Consider the following 12,520-nt stretch of genomic DNA (forward strand, 5'->3'; position numbering starts at 1 on the left):
TTTCTGAACAATGTTAATCACTGCTCTGTAAATAATGTACAATGAAAGAAAAAAATGTTCAGCATCTTCGACTTCTTTGCAATGTGTACATAGCGGCGAGTCTCTAACGTGGTTGTAAAACAAATCTGGATTTACATCACTACAGTTATTTCTTAATCGCGCATGATAAACGGATAGACGAAGTTCGCCATATAGATAAAAAGACGGTACAGCGCGTTGTTTGAATTTCTCTTTCAATTTGTCCTTGAATCACGAACGAGTCGGTGATTGCCTTATATCTATATTGAGCGTGTTCCAAAGTGACACGGACGATGGTTTAGTTGAGCAGTTATTTATTTCTAAACGTCTATTCATTGTTACAAAATTTTCATTGTTCCGCAAAGTATAAGGAGTAGAATCGTTAACGATGGTTGGAAAATGTTCAGATAAGTACGTAGGCAATTCACCACGGGAATATTTGTAAACTAAAATTAACTTTTGCATTTCTCTTCTGTCTGACAAAGAAGCCCATCCTATTTCCTTAATAAGTCTATCAATTGATACTGATCGTGGAAGTCCAGTAACAATTCTTGCAGTTTCGTATTGAAGTTTTTCTATTGTTTCCTGAATTTAACACATTAATGTGGTGAGAAACTGCAATTGGATCTAATAAAGTCTGCGTAGAGGTCGTTATTCTAATTGAAGTATCTATGACATTACGTAAATTGTTTAACGCCATAATATCTCGAAACTTTCGGTTTAGAGGATTGAGTTGGTCTTCGTTGATATCTCCAACAACAATGATATTGCTACAGAAATCATGTGCCTTGTCTAGGCAAATGTTGACTCTATCCCAAAAATCAACTGTTAAATGAGGATAGCGATAAATAGTCCCTAATAAATAACATCGATTTTTATATTTTAATTCGACCCATATTGATTCAGGTAGATAACTTCTAACTCGTTTCTACATATCGGTCGGAAGTATGCTGATGTATACATTAAAAATCCTCCAGAATGGGGCTAGTTATCTTTTCTGAACATGAATTCGTGATTATCGATAAAAAGAAAATCGTCGCTAACTTCACCAGAAAGATGTGTCTCAGTAAAACACAAAATGTCAATGTCAATGAAACTGTCCTTTACGAAGTCCATTTTAGATCGGATACTTCGAATGTTTTGGTGTTATATTGAAAAGCATGATTTGGAGTCAGGTCCAGGATTACATTCAACGTCACCGGAAAATATTAGTAGTATTGGCATAAACTTATAAAAATAAAAAAGATCATTGTTACTCTTGAAGAACCAAACATCACAGCAAAAATACATTCAATGCATAATTTGTAAACTGCCAAAGCTGCGTAAGATGGCTTCATAATAGATACCATTATGTCATTAACTGTCAATAGGCCCCGTAGTGATATTGAATAGAGTCGTAATTTAAAGTATATTCCCGCGATTAAGACTGTTAATGGATATATGCTCAGCGAACATATTTTGGAAGTTCTACAAAAACGTGCATTCAACAACCCTATGGCAATCCTATAAGAACATAAGTCAGATCCCATAATTAACTATTTAATAACGTCAACAATCAAACGCGGTTGCCATAGGGATAAACACAAACATGATACAGTACACAGGAGCATAAAACAGAAAAGAAATGACAGTAGAACAAGAGCATAAATGATACATAATAATGAAAACATGAGTTTCCAATTACAAGAAAAAGAGAACTAAGAACCATTATCATTGACTTCATAAAACAAAAGGAATGATAATTTCATTAAATTTAAGAAATACTGATATATTGCTAATATATGGAACATTTACAAATGCCTTTTTTTCAAAACCCCGACAAAAAAAATTGTTATGACTCCTTTTAAGTGATAACAATATCGTTATAAGGGTATTAAAAATACTGAAGGGATTTACGTCAAGTGCGGACAGAGAAACGCTCATGCGGTCCTAGGGAAAAACAAATACAGCGGGCTATAAATAGCACTATACATCTAATTAAGGTGTTGAATTATCAATAATATTGATCAAATATAGTAAGCGTACTGTACAGTGATGTTATATAGTATTAAACTAGGTTAACCACAAATCAAAGTGGGTCAATAAATATTATTGACTGTGAAAAGTAAATAAAGCACGGCAATGACAGTAATTAGAGTTCACGCACTCATCTCCCGCAGCTCTAGCTCGCGGTGGCGTCATGACGTTGGCTGGCCGGTGGTGCGACAGACTGCGGACGTCCATCACGGATAGACTCGATCTGTTCTATGGAGCTGATCACACGTCCACGGGTCTCATTTTTCAACAGAATAAGCATTCGATGATATAAATTAGCGTGATGGTATAAATTACAAGTAAAAGGACACGTTGAAATTCTGTATTTTTTAGTAGATATAAATATTATTTGTACTTATTAAGTACAAACTTGATGGAGCTCTCTCAATTTCATAAAAAAAAAACATAAACACATATAACATTGATATATTAAATACATGAAAGTAAAACAACACTTATGTTAACATAACAAACTTCTGAATACAACAGATAAATGTATAACACGACTTATATATTCATCAATGACATACAGCGAGCTTTGAAAGCATCTGATATAGATTTACTGGACATATATATAGCATACATGTGCTGGAAATTAAGCAAAATATACATTTAACAATATAAGGTAGAACTTCCGAAAGAGCAATCGTCCTCGCTTTCATTTGAGTTTTGTTTTAATCTATCATATCTACCGTTAGGTAATCTTAAATTTTAAGGTCATTAACGTAATTTTTATATATAAATACAAAGATATACACAGAAGATACAGAATATGTTGACAAATATTGACCAGTCTGGAATCATGATGTAAAATCCGGGAATCCCAGAATGACAGAATGTTACAGAATATGTACATGTAGTTTAATATATTCTAATTTGAGTGTTTTTTCCTGTTTTTCGCAGCTTTCATTTCTTCCCGTCAAAATTAATTAATTCTTGCTTGCTTGGTGATTGGTTAAGTGCCTTAGGTTGTCCCATACATTTCATAGTATCGGCGACCCTTGGTCTTGGGAAAAGGTCAGAAAACCACTCAGGTGTGCTGTTAGATCTTATTCTACCAGATTTCAAATCTTTATCGTTTATATCCACAGATCTATCGTATCCAAATGTTGTAGGATAGGATGTGTTCACCCATGCTTGTGTGGATGCGTTGAAGATCAAAGGATTTGGGACGCTTTTGTCGTTTTTAACAGTGTTATGTAGAGCGTATGGGTAACGCGATACTGTGGATCGGAGATCTCTTAAATCTGCTTCAAGATGGGTTAGATCTCTAATACCAAGTTGGAGACTGTGTTGGTACAACAAAGAGGTCGGATCGTTACAGTGGAACGGAGCTTTGACCTTTTATATTATGTCCGTACTTCTTTTTAGTTTGCACGCGTTCAATATTTTGTGTCTTAAATACCACCCGTCTGCTCTCATCCACGTCCGGTTTTTGTGGCTGTTCTTTGTAATCTTACATCAGAAAGTGTCTCGTGTAGTATTTCGGTCAAGCTACTTCAGATATCATCGTGTATTCATTGCGGGGATAGGTTGATAAGGTTTTGATAGCAACCGTTTGCTTACGCTCCAGTCACCATAGGCACCAATGTTGCTTTGCATCCTTGCAGTTTTAAGGTACGAATCCATTTCTGACATAACATATGTCATATTCGACAATTCCGTTCCAATTCTTCCTTGTGGTTTCATTTCGTCTTAGCCAAAGGAACCGAAACGTTCACCACTATTCCTTTTCTAAGCTAAGCGTTCTTTGCGTATCTCCTCGGTATGTTTCTGAATAACTTTCGACATGGCAAACTAAGTATATAACCATAAAATGCGTATTCACGTCAAATTTACATTTTACTGATTTTAGTGTCACATCACATACATATTTGTACATTTTCCGGAAGCGATTGTTTTCAATAATTAAATGTCTTTTAAGTTTGCACTCGTTAGCAAAAGAGTTTAAGTCTTCGTTATTTAAAACAATGGTATTTTTCAATATTTGTTATGAGAAAGCTTTTACAAACCTTAATTAAAAATGGACGTATTCCAATCCACGTAATTGCAAAGAAATAAAGAATTGATAGATACTGAGTATCAAAATTTGACCATTTTTTTTCTATTTGTAATGTGCTCAAGTTGCAGCTATTGTGTTCCAATTATTATATACGACTGGCCGGTCAAAGCTAAAGGTTATAGTATATTTTGTCCAGTATATTATAAAACAAATATAAAAATGATAATATAATATATAATACAACACTATATAAATAGAAACAATACTTTGATTTTCAGAGAAATGAATTTAGAGTATATGGAAAGTTAGTATGAAACGGTGAATGTAAAATTTCGTCATATAAAAATTAAAGTTAAATTCATATATAAAACCTGTTAAAGAAATCTTTTCTTGCATAAAACATACACACATGAAGATAATATGGACAGAACGAATGACAATTAAAATTGATAGAAAAACAGGTAGGGATTACCTTGCCTACCATTATGTTTTCATTGCTTATCAAAATCATGAATAAGAATTAAAATTACACAAATAGGATCACGTCTCACAGAATAAAACGTGAATACATGTATGTGTCGAATCAATATGATAAATGTTTAGTTAATGTGCAATCTGAAGTGTGAAAAAGTCCTCTCTTTTTAATTTGTAAATATTTCGAAAAGAACAACAAAGCCTTGTCATAGCCTCTGTGTCGTTTGCGTTGTAGATGTCTGGACATGTCGTCATGGATTATTACTTTATATGTTAACTCTAACATCCACGTTGGTCCAATGGATGTTCTGTAAATTTGCGTCGTTCTACCATATATCAGTACAATTGAGGTACAATGCAACATACATTGATGAAATAAAATTGGTGTATTTTCAAACACTAATAAAAAACACATTTATAACCCAGACACCAACTTGCGATGTTAGTGTTGAAATACCAACACAGATTTTCTTATTGTAAAAGATTAAACACAATCGTGTATTTCTACGTTACATGAAAAAAATGCCTTGTACTCGTAAATATATCACATAGCTGTGTTTCAAAACTCTATGATTTACAAAAATGAACCAGCAGTCAAATTAGTCAAGAAATATCATTTAAATTAAGTGTTGAAACGCATGTCGCAAATGTTGGATTATCGTTTCTTCTACTACGGATTGAAAACAACAGGTTTGGTCAATTTGTGCTCGATAACGCACACAGCCTTCTTCTTATCAAATTTTGAGTCGCCGGGAATATTGCTTTCTCTCAGCGACATGCATGCGGATACCTTGGTGAGGAGGCTTAAGAGGTTTAGCTGACGTTTTTCATAGGTAACATTCACGATTGTGTAAAGATAGTAAATCATCCAAGAACCTTCTCGTTCGTTCCTCCAAGCATACCGTCCAGTTGTAGTTGCATAAAATACGAGTTGATCGTTCTCACATTTCAGAGATGTTGTTTCAACAATCGGATCTGGTGAGCGTTTAGACAGTGTAATAACATCTTTTTTTTCTTCAACTGAAGTTTTATTTGTTTCTTTTGCACCCTTTCCATCTCTTTTGTCAACCGAGTGTTGTCGCGTAAAAGTTGATGCTGTAAAATGCGGCATTAGGGCTAATAAATGAGTTTTCTTTATGTATACTTAAACGTTTATTTCAGAACAATAATCGTCATGCTTTTCTCATGTACAAAAAACATTTGTTTGCTAATTACGGTTTTACTTATCGATCTATTTGTAACCATATTGACAAATCATGATGATAAAGTTTGAGCAATAAATATAATAATTGTAACTCGAATATCAAAGTACTCATTTGCATATTAAAATAAATATATTAGTTTTAGCCGCTCCTCTAATTAACTAAGGTAAGTTCATTTGTCTGCCAATATGATAGTAATAGTATTTATTTGTAATTTCCAAAACCATTCTACTAAAATAAGATATACTTCTACATTTAAATAGTGAGTATGGAAACCCTCACATAATAAGAAAAACAGTTATCGTGGTGAGGTGGCATTTGGGATTCCTGGCACAAAAGGTTAACTCCTTCGTCTAGGTTTTCGCCTGTAAAACACAGACATTCGAGTATTTGATATCGTTCTAAAAGGCTTTGACGATATTAATATGAATACACTAAAATCCTGAAATTTACTTTACACCTCATGAGTGTGTTATCTTCGTGTAGACCAAACTATTTTTTAAGTTTAATAATCCAAAAAAAAGAAAACTAAACACTTTGGAAACATTCATTTGCATCATAAGCGTACATAGCTCTTCTATTCCGACAACGATATTCTATTCGTAATTGATTTGAGATGTAGCTGGCGTTGAGCAAACTGTACCTTCTGTTTTATGGTGGACAACACAGGTGTTTTTAATTTCATGAATATATTAAACTAAAATACGTCTTTTCAAACGATATTTCCGATGTGATCATCGAATTTTTATATATATATTTTTCTGGCATAGTATGTGACAATTTCAATCGAGCAAACATTTAGACTTTTTCTGACGTGCTTTCGTTTCTTTAAATAAATTATTAAGAGAACGAACAGAGTAAACCAAATAATAAACAGAAAATGATGATGTTGAATGGTCGTTCAAACGGGCTGCATCTAAATACAAGGCACACGCTCCAACAAGTTAATCCACGGAGCAAGGCACGAGTATTTTACAGTGTATTCTTCATATACAAAACAGTCGAAAAGTGTACGACTAGAATTGACTAATGGAAATATTGCGTAAAATGGAGGAGAGTTACGAGGATCCTGAATACTATCATTATTCGGAGTACTAAAACTGTGATGGTGGTGAAGAAATCGAGCAGTTTGCTGGGACTCGTACTCCAATAGAGTCTGAAAAATCAAGAACTCCTCTCCTAAGAAGATTTCATTTGCCAAAACAGTTCAAAACTTGCGAATATGGAAACTGATGCTAAACAAAAAGGAATGGATTTGTTTCATCTGGTAGACCAATGTAATGATTGTATGCCTTGTTTGGGCATGCAAATCGGCAATTAAACTTGAGCCGTAGAGAAATACTAAAACCAGACTTGAAAGCAGAGTTGAGACATAGGCAATCGAACCGAGACGGCAATTTAATATTCGTTACCGCGCCCGTTTTTCCATCAAGTATTATCGATAGAAAGTGAGCGAATTTAATTTTAAAATTGAAATTTTAATCTTTCAAGAAGACATAACGGTGTTAACTCCAAAGCGGCATTCTTTGAATTGTCGTTTTCTTGGTTCTGGTTTTGATGTATGCTATGAAAAAATATTGTTCGTACCAAACTTATTATTGTTTATGTTGCTTTGACTGTACGTTGGTACATTTTTAACTTAAATCAATTTTGACACTGTCATTTTTATCGGTTTGGAGGTCATATATTTCTTTTTGAAAATAACTTGCCATGAATAAACCAATTGACACTGGTTCCGTTTAACTTCCTCCCTATTTTTCTTTATCCTTTAAGTTCGTTTTTGTAGGCGTTTTTCTATCAATATTCCTACAGGTAATACGATCATTGTTTATCATTTAATCAAACACAGAGAAAATTAGCTTGAAAAGATACCTTTTCTGTCGAAACCCCGTCTCTTTGGCTTATAAATAGTTTTATCCATTTATAAAAAGAATCAAAAGTAGTAAAGCTTATATTGTTAAACAGATCACATTGTTTTTGCCGTCTGCTAGTGTCAGTATGGATATAACGGTTAAATAACAAAGTCGAAAGAGATAGACTCTGTCTTTAAAAAGTCAAATCTGGTAATATGCATTTGTAAATAAATAGAGGATGGTTTTTTTGTTTCAGTGAGGTATCAGTTTGATTTCATTGGATGAGCGCAAAAAGTAATATAAATGTGAACTTTTGATGTTCACGAAATGAAACAAATTGTGATCTCGCTGATATCTTACTTTGTCTTGCTTGTCTAAAAATATTCAACGTGATATTAATTAGTATCTGACAGATTACAGAAGTGCGCTTAATTGTTGATACAAAATTACACAAATTACGTCATTGATATTTTGTCCAAGCTTTGTGAACGATAACGCTGTGTACAGACAGCAAAACGGGACACAATTTCAAATCAGTGCATGATAAAAAAGAGTAATTGTGTTTTCAAAACAGTGCGTGAAATCATGTTTTTCACTTGTTGCGTTGACATGCCTACGTGGTAAATTTGCACCTGTGGTATTTTTTGGACGCGTTCATATTGTAATTGAGAACATTGGATGTTTTATTAAATGCAAATAGTTTGCATTGCAATTGAAATAAGACACAATTATGATGCTAATATTTCTACCTTATAATATCAATATCTGTATGTAATACCAATCCTATTCACCTTACTGTAGGATGTTGCATTATTTTTAGGACAAACAGATTAAGTCTTGCAAAAATGTCATACTGTCAGAAAACATTTAGACTGCAAATATTTTTTTTCTTTTGTTCAAAAACGGAACGAGGAAAATGCGTGCAAAATACTACCTGCATTAGAAATGCGATAGCGTTTGATTAAATGTACTCGAAAGTTAAGCATGCCATTTTAGTTAAGCTTTAAAACACCATACAGTAGTTATATCAGACGAGCATGGTATTTCAAACATCTCAGCCCGGTGAGGAAACAGTCTGCCGAGAAATTTCAAAAAACGTTTTCCCTTTTAATGATTTGTTCTATTAGTAATTGTTTCATTCAAACTCTGCCAAATTCAAATTAATCCCGTGAGAAATCAATTCTTGTTTTTATTTGACATAAACACCAACGGGGGTAAATAAACATCAGCTTAAGAATGCGGGCAAAATTGTCCCTGGGGGTAAATTCAACCCGTTGTTATTAGCGATTATATGATGGTAAATTATGGCTAAATAATTTCTGAAACACATCAGAGCATAACACAAATAGAGGATATTCGCCTTTTAGACGTATTTTTAATAAAACTCGTGAAATATACAACAATATTATGCTATAATATTTTTCCTAAGAACTGTCATTCCTAAGCCGGTTTGTGTATAACATCTCTAAGATATTTTTATAGTTTATAAACTACTCGTGTAACAACATTTTAAAACATTTATCAATAAACTTTTAGTATTGCGATTATGTTTCAAATAATAACAGTACCACGAATCAATTTAATTGAACAGAGCATAAATATATCGAACAACTAGCACTTGTTGACTTGAACGGTCAAAGGTGTGAATAAAACAAGCGTGGATCATTTAATTTAAATAAGTGCAAAACTGTGAAAACTACAGAAACAAGCTCAGTAGCCAAAGGTTTAAACATAAACCTCGTTTAATGGCACAGGGTCAAACTGGAAATTATGAAAACATTACATGTAAGTGCGGTGCGACTTTTTACAGCTTCCACACGGCACTCACAAAACTGCTGTACATATCAATACTTATAGACCTGTAACACTAGACAACTGTTCGTCGTGTATTTCATTGTTTTGGTAGTCTGTAATAAAACTTGCTTTGCTAAAAAACATGCTTTCACAACCATGGAAAAGCTTGATTCAAACATCTAGAGCACCAACAAGATCAATAGAGCAATAGAACTCACAGGGAAAATTAAGCAGCCAAAGTTCCTGTTCTGATCATGGTTAATGACTAAATGACCAGACGTTAAACCCCAAACGTAAAGCCAAAACAGACGAAAAGATCATGAACATATTTGCATTAAATCAAGTTGGTTAAAGATGCCCGTATAAGGTGGGTATTTCTTGCCCCAATTGGTGTGGCATTGGTACAACATTTTATAGATGAAAAGACGTTATATTTACATTTTGAAAGTGATCACCCACCCCTAATTTGCATTATCCCTAAGAAAATGTTTTCACGAGGCATAGCAATCATCCTTTTCTTTATGACATGACACTTGTACATAATAATAAAAGAACTGCTGATGTCTTTCATCGTGTTAGCATGTTGCCATCTGCGCTTCTTATGTTAAAACTTTCTTTGCGTGTTTGACCTCACTCACAGAGATCGCAATCGTTTCATAAAGTTTACAGTTATAAAGCACATAAGTTGTTCGTAATGCATTCTGGGTAGATACATTTGTAATGAAGACAGAAGATTGATTGATCGATGAACGTGTATATACATTAGAAGTGTGTGCATATATTAGATCATCTAGGATCATTTCTCCAGGCGAACATACCTGGTGGAAAAACAAAAGCTTATCGCTTATTATTAATCAAGTATTACGTATTTGACGAGATACAGAGACAATTGCGGTACCAATACCAGACAATTAAAGACAATATATGCCAGAGCTCGCTCAATATCGACCAAACTCGGCCAATATCAACAAAACTCAACTCATATGAGATTCCTCGGTTTTGATTGGCTACAAAACTCGCCTTATATAGGATTTGGGAAATGGACCATTTTCATTGGCTGTCGAAACTCGCCTAATATGAGAAATATGCTGGAAATAATTTTAGCCATTTTGTTTTTTGTTTTCTAACTGTTTTGAAAATTTTCTGCTTGCTTTAATCGTATAAACCTAATAGGAATACTTGAACCTATTCAATACTTGAACAACTTTGTACGAAATGAAATTACAGTTGCATTTAACCCATTGGTGGATTTTACGACTATTATGATTTTGTACACCGACAAAATGGAGGACGAAGGTGAAACATTTGGCGTTTTACGCAATTAAGACGAAAAGACATGCTTCCTTACACTGTACAGTGCTTTATTCATAAATATGCAAAATGTCACTTTAAGGATGCATGTCAAAATCGGCAAAGTCAAGTTAAGAAAAGCAGACACCATTATTGAATATGGGATATATACGGCTTCAATGTGAACTTAAGGTAAGTTATTGGAATGTTTTAATCAAAATGGTAATAGTTGATTAATAAAATACTTTCGGGCTCAGGCAAATACAGCTAACCTCGGACAAATAACTGGGCCAATATGAGATCACCTAATTAATATCATAACATAACAAATCATTATCATGCTCAGGGTAAAATATTGAAGTATAAATAATTTATTCATATGATATGATATTGTGAGGGGAATCAGAAAATAAAAACGGTTTGATTTTAGGAATTCTTCAAATCTGGCGAGATGTGGGGTTTGCTAATTTATCATGGTATCATGGTATTTAAGGATGTTAATGGTCTGGGGATGAGCATAACTGGATGCCTCCTTATATTTTAACTATGATAAAAAGCATTACTCGTTAACAGAGACTTACGAAGTAAACGAAAATTTTCTAATTTAAAAAAAAATCATTCAAATAAATTTACAAAAACAATCATGTGCACGTGCATTATTTCAAAGACGAAAGCGTACAAAATTTAGTATTACTAAAATAATTCATTAATAATGACACAATACATACCTCTGCAAGCCTGGATGAAAAACAGTTTTGTTTTTCCCTTCAGTGTTGGACAATTTTCATCATTGAACATCTCTGTAATGGTGCTTGTGAAAATCATCTTGTCGTCTGCACAAATGAGGACATGATCCATCTTCCCTTTGGCTTTACTGTTGGGCTCTTCACATCCGTGTGTACTTATCATGACAGCAAAACTATCGCAATGGCTATGGTCTGCTTTTCGTGCCTTTTGTAAAACATCCATTGTTTCCGATTGATTAAGATTTTCACAATACTCGGTATTATGTATCTTGTAACCGAGTTTTTCTGCTATGTTTTGCATATTTTCTAAGTCATTCTCAGCACCATATCTTAAAGATTTTTTATCAAAAGTTCTATTCACAATAAGAACCATATATCCACGCATATGAAGGTTTAAATCATGTACATTTTCGGTATCAACTTCTTCAACCATTGTAGGAGTCCCAATTGGTTGAGAAATATGTTTGTTGCTAGCGGCTGGCTCATACATGTCGACATGTTGAATATACGAAGTCTTGTCTTCTTCTTTTGTTTTTTGTGAAAGTCCGCATGCTACTGCCTTTACAGTTGTTTTGATTAACTTTTTAAAGCCATCGGGCAGGTCCTCTCCAACAGCCTGGTCGTCTTCTGGCAGGTCACTTTCAAGACCCATGCTTTCTGTTTCGATAGGTTGAATATATATTGTTCCTTCGTCTCCCTCTTCAGATCTCCGGTTGTCTACCTTTTCATCTTCGGTCATTTTACGCTCTTGATCGTGCTCTCTTCTATTTATCTCACTAACTGCTTAAAATCTTTCGCTGTCACTTTAAGTTATTTTCTCGGATTTCTACAGATCGATTTCCAAATTAAGACTCAAAAGATAGTCTTTATCAAATTAGCATCCCTTGTAATAAATCATGTTTTCCTGACTTAACTTATCAAATCATAATCATGCTCAGTCATGGTAAAATATTGAAAATGTAAGTAATTTTGTATTTGATGGATAAATAATTTATTCATATGATATGATATCACGGAGTATAAGTTTACAAAGACATATTATATTTGGGGTATAGACTGAGAGTCTAGCCCATTAATATGCTCATAAACAGCGTTTTTTGCAGTCAA

General features: G+C 33.7%; 1 protein-coding gene across 2 annotated transcripts in view; it reads right to left on the reverse strand.

Moving 5' to 3' along the window:
* LOC128206771 (caspase-12-like) overlaps nucleotides 1-12,312 on the reverse strand; it is a 36,401-nt gene extending 24,089 nt beyond the window's left edge. The window contains exons 1-2 of one of the 2 annotated variants that reach the window (XM_052909467.1): nucleotides 11,396-12,312; nucleotides 5,951-6,095 (exon numbers count right to left, since the gene is read on the reverse strand). In XM_052909467.1, the coding sequence (XP_052765427.1) occupies nucleotides 5,986-6,095; nucleotides 11,396-12,152 (867 nt within the window). In that variant the 5' untranslated portion in view covers nucleotides 12,153-12,312 and the 3' untranslated portion in view covers nucleotides 5,951-5,985. Of the gene's footprint in view, nucleotides 1-5,950; nucleotides 6,096-11,395 lie in introns of those variants that run through there. The other variant, XM_052909474.1, reaches the window with a different exon arrangement.
* Between the last annotated feature and the right edge of the window lie 208 nt (nucleotides 12,313-12,520).

The sequence above is a fragment of the Mya arenaria genome, chromosome 2 (genome assembly GCF_026914265.1).
Source record: "Mya arenaria isolate MELC-2E11 chromosome 2, ASM2691426v1".
Taxonomy (NCBI): Eukaryota; Metazoa; Mollusca; class Bivalvia; order Myida; family Myidae; genus Mya; species Mya arenaria.